Source organism: Pongo pygmaeus, chromosome X, assembly GCF_028885625.2.
Source record: "Pongo pygmaeus isolate AG05252 chromosome X, NHGRI_mPonPyg2-v2.0_pri, whole genome shotgun sequence".
Taxonomy (NCBI): domain Eukaryota; kingdom Metazoa; phylum Chordata; class Mammalia; order Primates; family Hominidae; genus Pongo; species Pongo pygmaeus.
In genome coordinates, this window is record NC_072396.2 from 128,784,428 (window position 1) to 128,807,216 (window position 22,789).

The following is a 22,789-nucleotide window of genomic DNA, read 5'->3' on the forward strand; positions in this document are numbered from 1 at the left end:
AAAACTGAAGAGAGACGCTTTCTGCAGGATTAAGCTGTGGTAGTATTTCTCTCTGCCTTTGTAGGAGAAGTGCAGGTAGGGCTGGTTTTTTACCACTATAGTGAAAAATGCACTCAGCAAGTTGCCTTTGGAGTACTAGGTCACTTATACAGCAACCAACTACATATGAAACTAATACAAATGGATTTGCCAAATTTATGTTTTCCTGTGCTAACTGGCTTTTGGTTTTCTGAGACTAAGTTTGCTTAGAGTGTTGCAAGTGTAAATTCCACTTTGTGCAAGTTATGTTTTGGTTTCCGTATATAACTAACCAATGGGACATCACCCAACATTTGGCCTCAACTGCTATGCAGCACAGATGTTGTGCATTAAACTTGGAACCCCGGTATGCCACTGAAATGTGAAATGCAGAATGTGGTAGCTTGAGTGTCTTTGCTCTACTGAACTATGTATAGCTCAAGTATACCAAGTCCTAGCCATTTTCCCTCTTGGTAAACTTGCTCACCTGTTGGAACACCAGATTTCTGATTCTTAAATTTACAATGCTTTCTATCCTCATAATGTTCTAAGCCTGAGAACACTGGCTCATTACACTGCATATCCTGAAGCGGCTTTCCCTCTTTCTGGCAGCTTAAAATAGCCCCTGTTGATCTGTGGTCTGCCATAGCTTTTGAGTACCTGCCTCTACCTGACTCTTTAGATGCCCCTGAAGAGCTCGGTCCTTCGTTTGTCATTTGGTTATGAAAACTGGAAATGAAAATGGGTGCTTAAACAATGCCAGAACAATAGGTCCGAAAGTGAAAAAATAAAGCCAACTAGTTTTGGTTTTCGGCATTAGGTGAAGGGAAAAGATGGTAATTTTAGTCAAAATGATTTGTGTGTGCATGTGCATGTGTGTGTGAGCACATTCACAGATAAGCCAAAAAGTCCCTGTAATCACAAATACCCACCTCTCTGACTTTGTGGATCATTTGTGGCCAATTTTAAATTGCAGGCTGGCTCCTCTTTGTCCTCCACTCTACCAAAGCTTATAATAGGGATCAGGGCCATCTTCATGGGTATGACCCATGCTTAGGAGGGGCCTATACTTGATTTAATGCTCTGCAGTCACTGTCTTGAAGTTTGTAATACTTTTTAAACAAGAGGCTCTGTATTTCCGTTCTCATTTCACTGGGCCCTGCAAATTATGTAGCCATTCCTGGCGGGGATGCCCTTCTATCAGCCATCAGCTGGTAAAGACTCATGAAATGCAGACTCATTTTAATATTATCCTCAACCAAGCATTATTAGCAACAGAGGCCAATGGACTGGGGGCAGGGGAGGAAACTAATCATCTCTGTCAATGCTGTTCTCTATTAACAGTGGAAATAGACTCTCAGAGGGGAAAGGGATCTCAAAGGTAATCTAGTTCAAGTTACACTTATGGTACAAATCAATACTGTCTACAGTCTCCCTGATATCTCCTACAGCCCCTCTACTTGCTAAAACAACTCTGGTAAAGTGCAAAGAGTTGGTTTTGGACCAAGAGTTGGAAAAGACTTCAACTCTCAGATCTATCATTAACTAGCTGTGTGGGCTCAGGCAAGTTATTCTCCATTTCTGGAGTTGGGCTTTTCACTGATAGCGTAGTGGGAGGGAGTGACTAGAATTGGTGGTTCTTAGACGCTTTTGGGTCAGGGAGCACTTTGTTGTGAATCTAATTAAAGTTATAGACATTCTTCCTAGAAAAATGCATATGCATACAAAATTTTCTATATAACTCTAGGGAGTTCACTGACTTTCTGAAGTCCAAATAAAGATCTCAGATCAAAGATAACTGTAGTAGACAATCCTTTTAATCCTTCTTTAGCGCTAACACTCTAAATTGCATTCTTTCTAGATTACATTTGATAACTTCTGGTTGAGGATCAAACCCAAAAGCCAAATAGAACACTGAATCTTATGCTGGAAAATCAGGTGGTTAGAGAGCACACTGAGGGCCATGTTGGTGTGTAGGATAACACAGTTTCTGCTTCTCCTGCCAACATTTAAAAGTCTTGATTAATAAATAATCACAACGACAATAATTACAAGTTCCCTTAAAGCCATCATCTCCTTCCCCACAGTACTCCTGGCAATTACTGGATCTGCCTTCTGTACATTGTAAGTCTGGTGAGCTCTCCTAGAATCCCTTCTCCGGAAGGTGATTGCGCAGTTTTGCAAATAAGTAGTGTGCCCTGGTGACCTGTGATGGTGGTTTGGAGCCTGCTTTTTCTCTCTCAGTAACAGTTAAAGATCCTCCCAACTCTGCAGCAGGAAATGCTTACATAAAGCATCAATTAAGGAGTTCTCAACGCAGTGGTAATGAGACATTTGTACTCTTTTCACCTCCTCCTATCTGCTCTCTGAATTGCTCTCCAGTTCACAACAAAAAAGTGCATTGGCTGCAAACCCCCAATTATATTACTTTTTTTCCCCAGTCACAGCAAATAGCAACAAGGCAACCACTTACTAAGTTCCCTCTAATTTTTATTAGATTTACTTTCTCCCGAGAAAGCTCTGTGAGCTAATGAAGTTATAATTTATATTTAAGACTTGTCCAAAATTTCCAGCTGACTTTAATGAGAATAGCTGTGTGTCGGGGTATTTTCGTATGTGGCTCCTTGCTCAGGGTAACAAGCCAAAGTTTCTTTCTGACAGCAGCCCACTTTAACATAATCCTGGAACTTGCAATCAGCTTATGAGAAGGCAAATGTTTCACCCCATGGAGTTGAACTTCTCTCCAAGCTCACAAGAACTAGCAAATACAGTAGCAACTAATCCTAGACTTTCTGTCATGGAAGCAGACTATAATGCACTAAATGCCTACTTTTTTCATATAATTTAATATAGGGAAAAAAGGTTACACTGGAGCTGGCACTGAAAACCCTGTCTTGACACCATGCTCTGCCTGACACTATGACAGCTGAGCCTCAGCTAAATAAGCACAGTGGACCACTACCATTTCCCAGGCAGCCTGTTGTCTATCACGTCTGATCATCAACATAGCATGGTACAGGGCACAGATTCAGTTTCTAGCACTCTGGAGTAGGGACTAGGGAGAAGAGTGTCATAGAAAGGGAAAAAAAATCATCAACATCTCAGAGAAGCTGTAGAAAGTAGACTAGACTGGCAGTGAGCAAGAATAAGTGGATAAGGGGTCCTGGACTACACTTCCCAGGGGTTAGCATAATGGGTTCGTGCTGGTGTGCATATATTGAGAAGGCAGTTGAGAGTGAGTAATTATTATGGAATAATACTTTCTCTGAGCCATGTGATCACCTCCCTCGTGACTCTTCTAATTCCATCTGGATTTCTGCCTTCCTGTATTCTCTCCCTCACCTCCACACAGAGATATTAATGGAATGCTCCTTAACCAAGAGTCACTAATTGTCGAGATTGTCCTGTTACTTTTGCAGAGGATTCTATCCTCTGGTCACAGGATTGCACCTGTGACTTCACTGTTAGTCATCTTGCAAATATTACACTGGCTCGTAAAGAAGACTGAGTAAAAGATCGTAGCTTGCTCCTCCAAAGCCATTTGACATTGGAAAAATAACTGAATGTTCATTCTACTTATCAGAGCAGCAGCATTTGTATGACATGGGGATGGCAAGAAGGCTGAGGGTCATGGCGTCCCTGATAACTTAGTTTAGTTACTGTGACATTCATCTATAAGGGCTAGGATAGGAGATTGACATTAAGTAGCCAAGGTAAAGGTGCCACGCAATGAAGCTGATGTGTGAAATATGACAAGATTAAGCAGATGACTTTCAACAGCTTCAGGCTAAGGCTTCAGAATTTATAATGGTTGCATTTATGAAGGCAATATATAATTAAAAGTCGTCTGATAGTCAATGTGAGAAATTTACATGTTACCTTCATGAACTCAGGGAACATCTAAAAATAATTTCATGATATTTAAAAGGTGCCTAATTACAAGATGAAAATCTTCTCCAAAAGGAATTATTGAATATAGCAATAAATATTTTCCGTTCTTTTAAAATACAAGATTCATGCAAAAACAACAACAACAACAAAAGACAAAAAACCTAAAGAACCAAATGAAGGCCATGGCAAAACAGACCAATACTATGTAGACAAAATGCTATCTATTTAAAACAAGTACCTGCTCTCAGAGATTCTTCTATCTTTCCCTATTCTCTAGTGATTTATCATAGGATAGGATGAGCCCAGAGGTTTCTCAATTTGACACACTGCCCAGTGGCCTGAAATACTTTGTTTATCTATTATTCCTAGCTTACTAAGAGTGTCAGAAACAGGTGCTGAATTTTCATCAAGTGTCTTTTTGACACTTATGGACAAATTCACATAGTTTTCTCCTTTAATCTGTTAAGACAGTGAATTATAGCAATAGATTTCCCAATGTTGAACCATCTTTCTTGCCCTAAAATAAACTTTACCTGGACATGATGTATTATCCTTTCAGTGAATCACTGGATTTGATTTGGTAATCCCTTACTTAAGATCTTTACCCTATCTATTTACAAAAATAAGGGTTAAATATGATAGTGTTAGAGTGAGGCAGTTGAATGAAGAGAAAGTACAGGTAGGAAATTAAAAGAATCCAGGAGTGAGACAGCTATGCAACACTTTTGCCAAGAGGTTCCGTACAGTAAAACCTACTATTATGAGATTTTTTTCTGGCTGCTTTGTCCAAGCCTAGCTGCATAAAAGCCAACATGGATAACCTATATTGCCATCAAAGGCAGAGTGATATACTGGCTCATGTATAACATTTGTAAGTGCCTTTGTGTACCTGGGCACTGCCCTCCTCTCTCTGGGCAGACCCACCATTCTATTATATAGGCAAGGCTAAGGGATCACCCTGATCCTCTGTTGGTATTCATTTCTTTGTTCAGTCATTCAACAAATATGCAATATTTCATGGGTACCTCTTGTTGACAGGCAGTTTGTGGGGCACTGGGGATATGAGGTTGAACAAGACAGCATCCCTCCCCCCAGCGGAGGTTATAGTCAAGTGGGAGGAACAAATATAAAAGTAAAACAAGTAACACACACACACACACAAACACACACACACAAACACAAATTGTAATAAAGGTTATGATGGGAAAATGCTGAGCATTATGAGAGAGTGTAACCAGGAAATTTATGTTGGACTGTGGAGGCAAGGAAAAGCCTCTTTACAAGAAAGGGTTTACCTTTATAGGAGAGGGCATTCTAGGCAGAGAGAGTGGCATGTTTGGAAGGCCTTGAGACTTGGTAGCTTTGAGAGATTTAAAGAAGGTCAGGGTGGCTAGAGAGTCAGTTTGTCTCCGGTGCATCAAAAACAAGTGAAGAACAACAACCCTCCCTGTCCCTACCCAGTAAAAAACTGTAAGATTACTATCCCCTAGCAGTATTTAGGCATATTTTGGGGGGGAGGCAGGGGTTTTGGAAATAGACTCACCTTGGAAATGGACTGGCTATCCTTTGAAACAACGTGATTGATTAAAAGGGATTCAATATTGTAATGGAAAGTGAGGTGCTGTTATTTAATGACACAGCAAACCTTCGCCAAGCTGCTTTATGTGCCAGGCAGGTGATCTGTGAAGCACTGGAGAGATACTGAATATTACACAGGGCAGGATAATTTTTCATGTGAGAGAAGCCATACCTTGAAGGATTACCTTTTTTTTTTTTTTTTTTTTTTTTAGACAGAGTTTCACTCTTGTTGCCCAGGCTGGAGTGCAGTGGTGTGATCACGGTTCATTGTAACCTCCACCTCCCAGGTTCAAGTGATTCTCCTGCCTCAGCCTCCTGAGTAGTTGGGATTACAGGCATGCGCCACCACGCCCGGCTAATTTTTTTTATTTGTAGTAGAGACGGTGTTTCACCATGTTGGCCAGGCTGGTCTTGAACTCCTGACCTTAGGCCATCCACCCGCTTTGGCCTCCCAGAGTGCTGGGATTACAGGCGTGAGCCACCATGCCCAGCCTACTTTCTGGAATTTTTATCAATGATCTCCCTAATAATTACCACAAAATAATATGCCTTACATTTGTGTAATACATAACAATTAGATATGTTTTTGTGCACATGACCTAATTTGAAGACTCAAACTCATGAGGAAACTATATTTACTCCAGTTTGATAGATATCATACAGACTCAAAGAAATGAAGTTATTAAGTCCAAGGTCACATGGCTAGTAAATGGCAGAGCCAGAGCTCAAACCCAGTAACTCATAGGCAAATGCTTTTGTCTACTATGCTAGATGACAGCTACTAAGGGGGACAACCCACAATTCAGTAGTGCTAAATAAATAACTTTTTATTTGTTCAGAATTTAAGAGACAATGACTGGAAGCTAGGGATAGCCTTGAAGTAGAAGTGCCATGTAACCCAAATGGCCAAAAACGGTGCTTGGTTATGTTGTTTTCTTGATGTAATTATTAACAGTATCTCCTTTTACTCTCAAAAGTATCTGGTTAGAATGATAAATTATGTGGTCACCCAATGTTGAAGGGATACCTCCATAGTCCCCTCTGATATGGGTTGGTAGAGGGGACCAGAAGACAAGAACAGTCATAAATGCTGATTTGGAAAATAAGTCACATGGTTTGATAAGTCATTTAATTTTTCTGTTTCTGGGCTTATCATCTTACCAATGGCTTTTAAACTTTCATGTCTGAAAGTCATGATGAGAAACACAATTCGTTAATTGTGACCCAGCATCGACATGGGGAGATACACACACACACACACACACACACACACACACACTTGAAACAAAGTTTTTCCAAGACAATACTGTCTTTGTAGCATCACATTCGGGTATGTTCTATTTAATTCTGTTCACTTCGGTTCTATTATATTCCATCACATTCTATTCAATTTTTCAAAACAAAAATGCTGGTTGACTCACCAAATAGATTTCACAGTCTGCTAATGGGTGTGACCAGCAGTTTGAAATGGGCACAAGACCACTTGCTTATGAAAGTACTAGTGAAGGCCATTTGAAAACCTTGGTAGGAACTCTTACTTTTGGATATCGTATCTTATATCCTATAAGACATATTAAAATGTATACAACTCATATCCTACATTAAACATATTTCATATGTAAGGATGAAAATTGAGTTGTAGTTCACAAGCTGACATGATGCTCCATTTTTCAGACACTTATTTAAACATTTACTAACGTTGATTTTCAGATTTCCTTTTCATCTTCTGGCGACAATACACTTGTTTTTTAGGTAGCAAACATTTTGTAGGTCCTTGAAAATCTCATATCCTTGGCACTGTGCCTATGAAGTTGAATGGAATAAACAGCCCTGCTTTCAGTTAACGATTATGAATTCATGAGTGGAGAGAAATGATGAAAGATTATTATCTCTGCTAGCTTCTCTGATAGAAAACCACTGGGGCATTGAATTGGGTACTCAGTAAGGTGGGTTGATTACTTTAGTGAGGAGAGGCAGCATTGAAAGGCATACAGAACTCAGGACTGGGAGACCCGAGTTTGAATCCCTGCTCTGTACAGGACTCTAGGCCAGTTACTTTTTCTTTCTGACCCTCAGTTTCCCCCTCTGCAACATGAAGATCCCACTAATTCTGCCATGCCTACCAGGCAGGAATGTTATAAGGATTAAAATGAGATAATATATGTGAAAGTAGTTTGCAAATTGTAAAGCACTACCCATTTATTATTAAAATATTCAGTGGATGCTATTTTTGTGGCTGCCCAACCTGCTTAGGTTTCACTGAAGGGAAATTTATGAACGCTAAAGCATCGTTCTCAGGAATGTTTTGTGTGCACAAAGCAACCATAGCTTAGCACCTATTACTATTAATGTTCCCCTGTTTCTCTCTAACACAATTTAGACAGACTCCTATGTGTCGTGAACCTTTAGGAAGTCTAGTTTTCCGAGAAACACCATTCTTCGTTGCCAAACTACTATACTAAATAATTATGCAATTGTTGTTGCCAATAACCTTGAAGAAAAATAGAATTGTTTATAGCAGAGCTACTAACAGCGGATGGCTGATTTCCTGAACTTCCAGGATTCCAAACTGCTGCAATTTAATTTAATTAAAATAAAGACGAGGCAGAATGCATTATTACATATTGATAATGTATGCAGACACAGGCGGACATCGGGAATTATTTTGACAAAATTCACATAATGGATGCAGATCAGAGCCCCTGAACAAGCCAGTTTGTCAAATTAAATAAGCCATCTCTGGAATTTTAACAGCCCTGTGAACTTAACAGTAATGATTTTTTTTTTTACATTGTTTTGCAAGCAGCAGAGTTGGGAAAGAAACTAAATAAAATACAATGATTTCCAGACATCGTACTTTATTTAGAGTCAAAGAATAAAGCACTAAGTCCAAATTATTTAAAACGCTCACATGGAGTTTTTAGCAGGGGAGGCTTGTCTGTGTATCAGACAACAAAATCTTTAAGCCGGATGAACTAGTGATTGTGGCTTTTGTACTGGAACCCTGGGGATGATTTTACTCTTCTTCCACTTGATCAATATTGTACTTGGATTAATCAATCTTATCAGTTACCATTGATACTTCTCCAAGGAAGGAGTTCATACAACCCCCGTTTGTAATTTATTCACTCTGGTATTATCCCTTCAGTTGCAAAGTCTGTTTCCTTACAAAAAACGGTGGTATATCCTAGGATCTCAAGCACTTCTTTTCTCATTTTCGCTGTCCCTCAACACTCTATTCTTCTCTTGTGATATTCTAGCCCTTAGAGATTACACCAATTCCCTACAGCCGAGCTACATGGAAAACAAGAGTCCCACATTTCAAACTAATTTAGATATTCACCATCACTTTGAATTCAGCTTGTTTAAACCTGAACCCTTCTTTCTCCATCACCCAGAAGTGAGTGGGCCAGAGATTCATATTTAACTGGCATGGGAGGAGAAAGAGTGGGAGATCGAAATTTCTAGTCACAGTTTTAACCAAAATCATTGCTCTAACTGGACTGCATGAATGCTGGTCATGTCTTATATTAGTTTCCAATCTCTGCTGTAACAAATTACCAAAAACTTAAAGGCTTTAAACCAGAAAAATTTCTCATCTTACAGTTATGGAGGCCAGAATTCTCAAATGGGTCTCACTGAGCAAAAATCAATGTGTCCGTAGGGCTGAGTTCCTTTCCAGAGGCTCTAAGGGAAAATCCATTTCTTCGCCTTTTCCAGCTTCTAGTAGCTGCTTGCACGCCTTAGTTTGTGGCTCTCTTCCCTCATCTTCAAAGCCAGCATTGTTGCATCTCTCTGTGCCTTTCTTCCATAGTTATATCCTCACGTAACTCTGACCTCCCCTTCCACTCCCTTCTCCGTTTATAAGGACCCTTATGACAAATTGAGCCTACCCAGATAGACCAGGATAATCTCCAATCTCAAATTAGAAGCTAACAATCTTAATTTCATCTGTAACCTTAATTCTCTTTTGGCATGCAACATAACATATTCATAGTTTCCAAGGATGGACATCTTTGGTGGCTATTATTCTGCCTACCAAATAGCTATACTAGTATTTCTGAATTTGAAGCAAATCTGAAAAGTGTCAGATACAGCACTGTTGCTGGTACAAAATTCAGTCTATTTCCTCCCATATCAGTTAAGTGATTACAAAATATCACCAGGAGTACAAATAGACATTTCCTTCTTTGTTTATTTAGATGTAATCATAAATATTAAGGTATCGGCTCAATGGCTGTCTATTTGATCCTATTTGTTTCCATTCATTTATCATCTGAACTATTTATCATCTACTGTGTTCTTATGGAGCTCACAATCCATCTTCAGAGTAGTAGATTCTCCAACTTCTTTCTACCAACTGTTCAGATGCTTTACCATTGTCAGAAAATGGATCTTTTGAAAACATTATGCCATGAAAAACAAGCCAATAGATAAATCCATATAGACAAAATGGAGATGAGTGGATTCTAGGACTTGGGGGAGGGAGGAGTGAGGAGTGACTGCTAATATGTACAGGGTTACTTTGTGGAGTGATGATGAAAATGTTCTGGAATTAGATATTGGTGGTAGTTGTACAACCTTGTGAAAACACTAAAAGCCAATGAATTGTACACTTTAAGTGAGTGAACTTTATGGTCTATGAATTATACCTCAATAAGCCTGTTATTAAAAAAAATGCAGCTGAGCTGCATTTATGTGAACCCTAGCAAGAAATTACTACTAGATGCTGTACTGATCAGCTCTTCATGAGAGGACTGGGTAAATTTCTAAGTGTCACAATTTAAGAAAAAAAGGAAAAAACAAAAACAAAAACAACCCCCTCAAAACCCAGCTGGGGTCTAAGGAAGATCATAAAGAATTAGAAAATATGAAAAACTATTTAAAAGATCAACAAATTCAGGTGTTGGTTTTCTGAAAAATTAGTAAGCTATATAGGCCACTAGCTAGATTAATAAAGAAAAAAGGAGAGAAGGTCCAAATAAACACAACTAGAAACAACAAAGGGGATGCTACCACTGACTCCACAGAAATGTAAATAACCATCAGAAAATACTATGAACACCTAGAACAGACTAATAAATTCATGGACATATACACCATCCCAAGATTGAACCAGGAAGAAATTGGTTCCCTGAACAGACCAATAATGAGCTCTGAAACGGAATCAGTAATAAATAGCCTACCAACCAACCAACCAACCAACCAACCAACAAACAAAAACCCTAGGACCAGGTGGATTCACAGCGAAATTCTAGCAGATGTACAAAGAACAGCTGGTACCATTCCCACCAGTATTATTCCAAAAAATTGAGGAGGGACTCCTCCCCAACTCATTCTATGAGGCCAGCATCATCCTGATACCAAAACCTGGCAGAGACACAACAGAAAAGAAAACTTCAGGCCAATATCCCTGATGAATATTGATGCAAAAATCCTTAAAAAAATATTTGCAAACTGAATCCAGCAGCACTTCAAAAAGCTAATCCACTATGATCAAGTATGCTTCATCCCTGGGATGTAAAGTTGGTTCAACATACTCAAATTAATAAATGTGATTCATCACATAAACGGAACTAAAGAAAAAAACCACTTGATTATCTCAATAGATGCATAAATGGCTTTGATAAAATTCAACACCCATTCATGTTAAAAACTCTCTACAATAAATTAGGTATTGAAGGAACATAGCTCAAAATAATAAGAGCCATCTATGACAACCCCGCAGCCAACATCATACTGAATGGGCAAAACCTGGAAGCATTCCCCTTGAAAACTGGCACAAGACAAGGATGCCCTCTCTCATCAGTCCTATTAAACATAGTATTGGAAGTCCTGGCCAGAGCAATACAGCAAGAAAAAGAAATAAAAGGCATCCAAATAGGAAGACAGGAAGTCAAACTACCCTGTTGGCAAACAACATGATTCTATATCTAGAAATCCCCATAGATTTGGCCCCAAAGCTCCTTTAACTGATAACTTCAGCAAAGTTTCAGGATACAAAATCAATGTACAAAAATCATTAGCATTCCTATACACCACCAACAGCCAAGCTGAGAGCCAAATCAGGAACACACTTCCATTCACAATATTCACAAGAAGAATAAAATATCTAGGAATACAGTTAACCAGGGAGGTGAAAAATCTCTCAAAGAGAATTACAAAACCACTGCTCAGATAAATCTGAGATGACATAAACAAACAGAAAAGCATTCCATGCTCATGGATAAGAAGCATCAATATCGTAAAAATGGCCATACTACCGAAAGCAATTTACAGATTCAATGCTATTTCTATCAAACTACCAATGACATTCTTCCCAGAATTAGAAAAAAAAAACTCTAAAATTCATATGGAACCCCCAAAAAAAGCCTAAATAGCAAGGCAATCCTAAACAAAAAGAAAAAAAGCTGGAGGCATCACATTACTCAACTTCAAACTACACTACAGGGTTACAGTAACAAAAACAGCATGGTACTGGTATAAAAACAGACACACAGACCAATGGAACAGAATAGAGAGCCCAGAAATAAGGTCACACATCTACAACCACCCGATCCTCAACAAAGCTGACAAAAACAAGCAATGGGGAAAAGACTCCCTATTCAAAAATCCGTGCTGCAATAACCGGCTAGCCACATACAGGAGATTGAAACTGGACCCCTTACTTACACCATATACACAAATCAACTCAAGATGGATTAAAGACTTAAATGTAAAACCCAAAACTATAAAAACCCTGGAAGACAATCTAGGTAACACCATTTTGGACACAGCAACAGGCAAAAATTTCATGAGGAAGACACCAAAAGCAATCACAACAAAAGCAAAAATTGACAAATGGGATCTAACAAAATTTAAGAGCTTATGCATAGCAAAAGAAACTATCAACAGAGTAAACAGATAACCTAAAGAATAGGAGAAAATATTTGCAAACTATGCATCTGACAAATGTCTAATATCCAGCATCTATAAGGAACTTAAACAAATTAATAAGAAAAAAATTAACAACCCTATTAAAAAGTAGGCAAAGGGCATGAACAGATGCTTTTCAAAAGAAGACATATATGTGGCCAATAGCATATTAAAAAAAGCTCAATATCACCCATCATCAGAGAAATGCAAATTTTAAAAAAGTCAAAAAATAATAGATGCTGGCAAGGTTGTGGAGAAAAGGAAACAATTAAACACTGTTGGTGGGAGCATAAATTTAGTTCAGCCATTGTGGAAAGCAGTGTGTCAATTCTTCAAAGACCTAAAAACAAAATTTCCATTCGACCCAGAAATCCCATTCTTTGGGTAGGAATATAAACCATTCTACTATAAAGACATATGCACACAAATGTTCATTGCAGCACTATTCACAATAGCAAAGACGTGGAATCACCCCAAATGCCCATCAATGACAGATTGGATAAAAAAGATGTGGTACTTATATACCATGGAATACTGTACAGCCATAAAAAAGAATGACATTGTGTCTTTTGCGGGAACATGGATAGAGCTGGAAGTTATCATCCTTAGCAAACTGACACAGAAACAGAAAACCAAATACCGCATGTTCTCTCTTATAAGTGGGAGCTAAATGATGATAACTCATGGACACAAAGGGGGAACAACAGACACTGGGGCCTATTTGAAGGTGGAGGCTGGGAGGAGGGAAAGGAGCAGAAAAAATAACTATTGGGTACTAGGCTTAGTAAATGGGTGTCAAAACAATCTGTACAACAAACTCTGTGACACAAATTTACCTATAAAACAAGCCTACACACATACCCCTGAACTTAAAAGTTTAAAAATAAATAAATTAGGATTATAAATCATGCTGCTATAAAGACACACGCACACGTATGCTTATTGTGGCACTATTCACAATAGCAAAGACTTGGAAGCAATCCAAATGTCCATCAATGATAGACTGGATTAAGAAAATGTGGCACATATACACCATGGAATACTATGCGGCCATAAAAAAGGATGAGTTCATGTCCTTTGTGGGGACATGGATGAAGCTGGAAACCATCATTCTCAGCAAACTATCGCAAGGACAAAAAAAAACAAACACTGCATGTTCTCACTCATAGGTGGGAATTGAACAATGAGAACACTTGGACACAGGAAGTGGAACATCACACACCGGGGCCTGTCATGGGGTGGGGGGAGGGGGGAGGGATAGCATTAGGAGATAAATCTAATGTAAATGACGAGTTAATGGGTGCAGCACACCAACATGGCACATGTATACATATGTAACAAACCTGCACGTTGTGCACATGTACCCTAGAACTTAAAGTAAAATAAAAATAAATAAATAAATAATAAATTAAAAGAATTGGAAAATAAGGACCTATACAGAAAAATTAGAGGAATTTTGGATTATCTGCCTAGTGAAGGAAATGCTGTAGGATAATATCATGGAGAAGAGAATTAGAAGCTTTGAGTATGATTCAGTGAGGGTCTCAGCAGGAATGAGATGTCGCACTTGTAAATGTTACCGCAGAGAGTTCGAATTAAGGCATGGGCAGAGTTAAGAGAATTATCAAGGAAGGGAGAGCCACCTAAGCACTGGCATAACTGGTAAACCTTCTGGGCTTGTAGGGGGAAGAGGACGGAGTGATGATACAGAAGGCAAGAGAGAGCATGGGGATTTGGAGGAGGGGCTACTAGACAGGAGCTGCTATTGTCCAATGTAGTCTGCAGTAAAGCAGGGAGAGGGGTAAATACCCTGACCTTGTTCTCTTTCTACAGTCTCCAGATGGTGCTACTCATTGACCAAATCAAGTGGGAAGTTAAAGAGCAAGGCGTTCAGGGAATGCAGTCCATGGACGCCAGCCTCTCAGAGCACAGAGAAGGACAGAAAAGAGATTATGTGTGTGTGTGGCTGTTGGGGGTGGAGGGGTGGGGTGGGCAGGGAGGGCAAATGGAGAGTAAGTAGCACAAAGTGCTTGCCTGTTATACTCACAACACCCTTCTTAGAGAAGCTAAGGCAACAAATACCTGCATAGACTCCATGCTTTATACTATGTGATCACAGTACCCTGGCCACAACAAAATGAAAAAAAGCAATATCAGCAACTGACATTTGTTGAATGCTTATGATGTGCCAAGCACTTTATGTTACTCACCTCATTTAATCATTATATCATAACAAACCTATGAGTAACATAATCTTTATGATATTCACTTTATAGATGGAGAAACTGTGGCATTTGGAGATTAATTTATCCAATGTCACACAGCTCGTAAGTAGAGAAGGAATTATTTGAACCCGGGGAAGGAGTCTGGCTCCAGAGTTGTTCTCATAACCACTATACTCAATAGAATAGGGATTAAGCAGGACTCTGTAGGCTGGTCAGCAACTTTCATGGTAGCTAATGCTAAAGTTCTGCCTTACAAGGGTGTTCTGGACTGCACAGTAAATGGCTGACACATACAATATTTTCTCTAAGAGGAATCTGAATGCGAGATACACAGCAAGTTAGCAGACCACATAGAATGTGAAGAGCTGAGAGAGAGAAGGAGGATAGTTAGTATGGCAGGAGGAGAGATGAAGTCAGTCTTAAGTATAGCTGAGTCACCACTGTGGGAAGCAGTGGACTTCGAAAAACTTGAGCTGGTTTTAAGTTGACAGAGCAGATGCTGACCTTCTAGAAATGCAATGTGTCCCGAACAAGGCTATAGGTTTTGAGGCCTGTTTGTGAGGCTACCGATGGTATTTCTTGTACTTTCTTATTTTTTTGTGTGTCTTTACAATAATTTCCCATTTACTGAGGTAATATGTACCTGTCCATGTTCCTTGCATTCCAGTAAAGTCCAACACAAATGAGTTAATTATTTAAATATATGAGGGTCTCTTGGGCAGAGAAGAGTCATCAGCCCCTCTCTCTCTCTCTCTCTTTCCCTCTGGGAAAAGAAAATTGACATACTATAATCTAAGAAACATAGGTCAGCTCTGTGGGAATTATACCGTGATAGACACTTCCAAGGGAGGATGTCTAAATGTCTCTTTTGGAGAGCTTTAAAATAATCTTCTCATCTGTCCAAGGGTGATTTACATGAGCTGCTTCCTGAAGGTACAAGGATTAATGGCTCCCAAACTGCAGGTCTACAGACCTGTATCAAGTTCCTTAGGAAGGTTTCTCTGTTTTCTACAGAGTGAGAGAGATAAAGACTTTGGTGTTAGTTTATCTCTCTCTGAGTGTCAGGGTTCGATTGCTTGCCATCATTTCTTAAAACAGACTATTTTTTCTTTTCTGCTATTAAGGTATGCCTCATATATGAAATTATGGTAGTGGTAGGAATAGTATATTATAGTGAGTTCTTTTAAAAATATTCTTACTTGACAAAATAGAACATCGGCAAATCTATCTCTGCCTCATTTAAAAAAAATGTCATTTGTCTGGGAGAATTAAATATCTGAAAACCATAGGCCCAAAGGACCTCTTAAGGTCCCTGCTATCTATAAGACTCTAGGTTTTAAAGTCTTGAGATTAGAGAAAATCAAAAGGAATAGGAAGGCAGGATGATTTTTTATTTAACCTGAAGAAGTAACAAGTTAATGAAGTCTAACCATCTTAGACATAAAAGATAATAAGTGGAGATGGCTATAAGTTAGAATTTTGTAGTCTCTAAGTAGAAATGACAGTCTAAATGTCAAATCCAAAAACATGGCCTATAGAATGCCACACCAAAGGTCACATTTAGAAGGCAGCATTTGGCTCTGGTGACAGTTACAAGTCAGATATTGCGTGAGTCCATTGGTACACAGCCATAATGAAAGGGGAACTAAAATCTTTTTGAAGCAAAAATGTGTCACAAGGGAACTCTAAACTGGCCTCAAGGTAGTGTTTAAATGAAAAATGCCTTAGGTCCTTTAAACAGAAGAAAATCAATAATTATTCCAAATACAAATTAACATGTAACAAGTATTTTCTGTTCTGTGCATGTAATACTGCTATTTACATATAATTAGTTCAACATACCCAAAGCCTCTGCCAGGCCCCAAACCTTCTGTCCATAGATGTCGGTCTTGTTCCAAGCAAATGTGTAGACAAGATTAATTGCGGCGGGAAACCACTTCTGTGTGAGTCGCCCTTCCACAGCTACTGTGAGGTGTACTTTTATCATCCCTACAGGAATCGTTGAATGTGTCAGAAGGATCCGTAGCAGGGTTTTATACCCAGGGGTGCGGCTGCTCAGGTAACTCAGCCTCACAAAGCTGGAGGGAATGGGAATTTCCTCCTGTACAACCTGAAATTAAAAAAAAAAAAAAAAAAGCCAAAATAGGCTCTTGTCAGTGGTCGCAGGTAGATGAGGATATTGCATGCTTTGTTGTCTTTGAAACATGCCAAAGGAGAGAGCTTAAACAGGTCTAAGGATGTCAAGGTATTTGTTCTTGAATCTTGGTGAGACTGCATGATAATAGGTTTTGAATTTTGCACCAAACCTGAATGGAGACAAGACCCAGCCTTAAGGATTGCTTTTATTTTTTCCCCATGCCAGGAAAGATTGTGTAAGGAACAATTTCAGCTTTTCAATAGTGTTCCAAAAACTGCTTAGTAGGAGTTGAAAAAGATCATACTGCCGAATGTCAAGCAATTCAGCACTATGAGCTCCATTAAGGAGTCTTTTTCTTATATAAACATACACGAAATCTTGTTTGGTGTTAAGTCATATATCATAAAACCATTGGTGTAATCCTTATTCAGGCTAAGCTCTCTAAGAGGAAGAACTCAAGAAGCAGGCCCAGCAAGTGATATTTTATGACAAAGATTATAGTTTCCCTAGAATTAATCTTTACTGATGCCATCAAATTCATTTTCTTTGGAGCTTTGAAATGACCCTGAGGCCAAATTTTTAATCAAATTTTTCTTACATATTTCTCTGTGCCTGGATGTAGCAATGGCTGGGAACAAGTTTCTCCAAGTTGGCACTTGTTACTGAGAAGCAAATAACTCTCACTAATTCCTCTGCAAATTTTACACTAAACGTTGGTCTCAGAGTAAAAATAAAACGTGGCTTTAATTAATTGTTATTACTTGTTTGCTTATCACCACAGATAAAGTTAAATAACCAAAGGTGGTAACTAAAACTGAATCATGTGTTCTATGACTTTCATCTTTCAAAAGACCTCTGAAGAAAAAGCCCATCCTATTCAATACACTTAAGGTGACATGAATAGTGTAGATATTTTCATGCTCTTATTCATTTTTACCTCAGAACCTTGTTCTCTCTTACTTTTCCAAACTTGCGCACATAGAAGAACTGATTGTTAAACATATGGTATCTCATATCGTCCAGGATTTTTGGTCTTTCTCCTGTTTCTGAGGACACGATACCTTTTGTGTACACTTTGCCCAGTTTTTCTTCCTCTACATTAGCCATTGGATACCAGAGTTGTCCACCAGCTGTCTTCTCAGATGGTGACAAGTACAATAGAGAAGGATAGCATGACACTCACCAACTTAGTTCATTTTCCTAAGAAAACATGCAATCCTAGATAAGCCTGCAAACTTTCGTGCTGAAAGAAGACCCATACTTCCTAATGACATCTGTGAAGGGATTGGCACACCAATCAAATGTACTCATTAAACACTGTCTTGTTTTTTCTCCCTTTCTAAGCAAAGAGCAATGGAAAAGATAAGGGGTAGCTCTTTGGACTGCTTTTCCTGAAGGGCAGTATTTTTGTGTGAGCCTTATCTAAGTGGTATTCTCTGGGCACTGCTAAGAGCTGGTGGGTGGTGTTATGATGAAAGAACAATCAATTCTATCTTGGAGCATGCATTTCCTTCTGGATTTCTGGATCTGTTAAGACCTATGAGTCCATTTTGGTGGTTTCCACATTTAATTATCATTAAAATGTTTCTATAATGTGGTGAGGGAATTGTACTATGGTTGTTTGAATGGTTTAATATTGAAATGACAATATTGAATGTTCAATAAAGAAGAATTCTCAGGAATGTTAAAATATCGAGGTTCAAAAATGTCTTCTCCTGACTATAAAGCTTGAACACTCAGAAGCAAAGCTTTTTTTTAAAAAAAACTGCACAGGCTTGAAAACTATATTTACTTTACACAGCTAGACAAGAGAAGTTGTCATGTCTTCTAAGAACAATGACAATGATACAAACTAGACAATAGAAGAAAACTAGATTTTTTTTTTTTTGAGACAGAGTTTCACTTTTGTTGCCCAGGCTGGAGGGCAATGGTGCAATCTCAGCTCACTGCAACCTCCGTCTCCCGGGTTCAAACAATTCTCCTGCCTCAGCCTCCTGAGTAGCTGCGATTACAGGCATGTGCCACCATGCCTGACTAATTTTGTATTTTTAGCAGAGACAGGGTTTCTCCATGTTGGTCAGGCTGGTCTCGAACTCTCAACCTCAGGTGATCCGCCCGCCTTGGCCTCCCAAAGTGCTGGGATTACAGGCGTGAGACACCACACCCAGCTCAAAAACTAAATTTCTTAAGGAGCTTTAATTTCAGAACCACAAACAGTCCAAGCTCATGGATTATACTGTTATTACTAATAAGCCAGCTAGCTTTGTTCTTAGAGCACAGTGTTTATTAGGTCAAAGATTGGAGTTTAATTCTTATGACAGCTACTTAATCTTGTTCTATTCCATGGCCACAGATAACATTCTAATGCCCTGACCGATTATCTTAAAAATGTGTGCCAGAAAAACATTTGAAGACTTCTCTTGACAAATAAAGGGCAGCACATTATAAGGATGGCAACAGGAATAGGAAAAGGAATTTAGCTATTATACACTGTTGACCACTCCATGATATTATTATTTTATACATTCAAAGGCCGATATACTCACCTGCAGCTCAGGAACAATAGTTCCCCTCTCTGGACAGGACCCTCCAAATGATGTGAGCGGTGAAGGAAGCACAATAGGGTTTGGGCTGATAAAGTTGGAGATATCGCAGGATGGCGGGTCTGATACAACTCTCTGCATGGTGACTTTCTCCACCACAATAAACTGATTCCAAGGCAACCAGAGTGTCCTCTTCTCAGGCAGGAAAGGTGATCGGTCGAAGATTAAGATGACGGAGATGCCACCAATGGCTACGAGGTCAAAGCTAAGAAGGGAAAAACATAAGACAGTTGCAATCAAATGAAAAATTAAAAAATTACAGTTAAGAAATAGGTTAATTTCAGTGCCCTTTCCTTTTTGGGGGGACTCAACTATATCCACTTGTATTGTCTATTTTATAAATTCTCTCTAGCAATGTATTCATTCCATAGATGACTTCTTTTCACTATCTAGTGGTCTTCTAAGAAGACATTCCATGTCACCAGTTGATATTTCCTTGAAATTTGTAAACCATTTTTTTTTGAGATGGAGTCTTGCTCTGTCACCCCAGGCTGGAGTGCAGTGGTGTGATCTTGGCTCACTGCAACCTCCACCTCCTGGGTTCAAGTGATTCTCCTGTCTCAGCCTCCCGAGTAGCGGGGACTACAGATGCATACCACTATGCCAGGCTAGTTTTTGTATTCTTTAGTAGGCATGGGATTTCACCATATTCGTCAGGCTGTTCTTGAACTCCTGACCTTAGGTGATTCACCTGCCTTGGCCTCCCAAAGTGCTGGGATTACAGGTGTGAGCCACTGCGTCCAGCCTGTAAACCAGTTAATTTTAACACTATCTTAAACAAAATCACTGCATGCATTTCTGCAAAGCCAAATCTGACACAGCTGCTCCCCTTATGCTAAAGATAACAGAAAGATGACCATCTAACATTTAGCAGCATCTCTGAGAATGATGCATTATTCATTTTCCAAAAAATCCTATAAAGTAACATAAGAAAAGTAAGGAGCCAAAAGGTTAAATATCTTGTTCAGGGTCACAAACATCGTGTCAGAAACCAGACAGTGTCTTTGAGATGACATTTGGAGAAAGATATCAGCAGAGGACAATTGTTAGGGAAAATTTCTTTGAACTCAGCTATGCCCGACCGAGCCTTCTACATTTGACTACCCTCTTTGGCCTCCTAGTCTACTTGAACCTCAGATTTAAGATCTCTGGTTTGCTTCACAATGGTTTTTGGTTTCTTTTTGTAAGACAGCCTGTAATGTACCCTGCACAACTTCACCAACAACTCCTTCTCTATCTATGACAAAGCAAGACTACCTTTGCTGTAAGCCAACTCTGTCTATCTCTAGATGTGGTCTATGACAAGACTATTGCATTGGAGCTGAACAGATTCAGATTTCATTTCATTCTACACTAGATGGTTCTACCTTACTTCTCTTTTAAGTATAATGACGTCTTTGAGATGATGTACTTGAGAGCATCTGAAAAGCATAAACTCCTATATACAAAAGTAAGATAATGATAAATTATTATCATTTTTATGTTAAAAATGGATAAAGGGCAATATGATGTTACTTAATATTCAAGGCAACTTAAATCCACAGGAGAAAGATGTAAGCAATTGCCTGCATTAAAAAAGATCTTTCAGCAAAACACTTTTTCAATGATAAAAAGCCCTGATAGGGAATCAGACTTAATTATGGACATCTCATCACTCTCTTCCTATGACATTTATTATATTTATTATAGTATTACCAATCGTGTTTTGTTGCAGAAATCTTGCAGATAAAGATAAATGAACAGTAACAAAGGATGGATAATACCGTGTTTTTTATTGCTGCTTTTTCAGTGAAGTAGCTTAATATTAAGGCAGTTTCCAAAAAGAGGATTTGAAGAACTGCATTAGCTACAGAAAATAATTTAGGTTTGGACTAAAAAAAAAGACAACACAAACGATTTATGGTTTAAGACAGAGGGTCTGAATTCATAATAATACAGGAACAGTTTAAGGCAAGTGTAGTGGGGAAAATCTGACACTACTTGTCAAGAAACCTTTCCTCTAGTTCACCTTCTATGTGGATTTAAGTATGTGTCCTTGGGGAAGTTTATCTGCCTCACCCAAACCTTGACTCTTGACTCAAAATTGAAGTGCTTATTTATTTAAAAACAAAAAAAAAAACACAAACATGAAACCTAAATAAACTATCCAGATAAGAATGTAGGTGCCCAGAAATTATTCTCTCTCTTTTTAAAAAAAACTTTTATTCTGTACTTCTGGAAAGATTATACAGACAGGCCAGGCATCTTGTTTTGTAGAAAGAATGTGGGTTTGGTTTCATATATATCTGGGTTTGAATCCCAGCTCTGCCCTGTTAGCTTTGTGTCTTTGGGCTAGTTATTTAACCTTTCTGAGATGCAGTTTTTTCATTAGTAGAATGAAGCCTCTATAATCTATCTCTTAGCTGCTATTGTAAATGAATAAATGAGATAAAGACTTAAGGGTCAAGCATATAGTAGGAATTCAACAACTGTTACCTTTCTTCTCAAATCAGATTCATTGCCCTACTACATTTGCCATATGTTTTCTTTTTTTGTAGTTCAAGTGAACTATAGGTCAGCTTTTGATTATCTCCATGAGCAGATACTGATTTTTAAGGTCTCCTTGGGACTTCCCTTAGGCTTCTTATGATCGTTCATTTTATATCTCTACTTGCCTAGTTTATAGTTCTAAGTTATTTAATGAAACACCAATCTAGGTATTGCTGTGGAGGTCTTTTGGAGATGTGGCTAATATCTATAATCAGTTGAATTTAAGTAAAGGAGATGATCCTTGATAACGTGGGTGGGCAAAACTGTTTCTGTGAGGAAGAAGAAATTCTGCCTTATGACCACTGCATCTCTTTCCTGAGAGTTTCCAGTCTTCTAGCCTGCCCGACAGATTTCAGACTTGCCAATCCCCACAATCTTATAAGCAAATTCCTTGGAATAAATCCTTCTCTCAATACAATAATATCAATATCTATATCTATGTCATATTTTGTTTCCCTGGAAAGCCCTGACTGATACACTTCTCATGTTTCCACCTTGCAGTTATACACAGTAAACACTGCCTGGCCGACTCATTAATTGACCTGGAGACGGAAGGTGGAACTGTGGCCAGATATCCATCTAAAAACCATTTCCAATGCCAAATAGAATGCTCTCTGAATGAGTACTTCTTTGGGATTTCTCCCACCACAAAACACCTCCATTTGTATGGGCCATTAATAACAGGTTATTAAGTCATATGACAGTGGATATAAAAGACCCAAGGGAGAGGATTTATTTGTTTGGAGATTGTTGTCAACACATCAGTCCAACGAGTCCTATCTACAGATGGAAGGCTATTGACACCTATGCAAATTGCTTCTCTCTCTCTGCTTCATGGTATCCATAAATGAATAAACTTTTGCCTTGAGGAGAATCAAAGGGAACCCTCTCTT

The 22,789-nt window shown here is 38.8% G+C and overlaps 1 protein-coding gene across 2 annotated transcripts in view; it reads right to left on the reverse strand.

Annotated features, from left to right (window-relative positions):
• The window catches only part of TENM1 (teneurin transmembrane protein 1), a 498,370-nt gene that overhangs the window by 126,551 nt on the left and 349,030 nt on the right, over positions 1-22,789 (reverse strand). For both annotated transcript variants that reach the window (XM_063659976.1, XM_054472526.2), the window contains exons 15-16: positions 19,311-19,572; positions 16,470-16,737 (exon numbers count right to left, since the gene is read on the reverse strand). In XM_063659976.1, the coding sequence (XP_063516046.1) occupies positions 16,470-16,737; positions 19,311-19,572 (530 nt within the window). The remainder of the gene's footprint in view (positions 1-16,469; positions 16,738-19,310; positions 19,573-22,789) is intronic.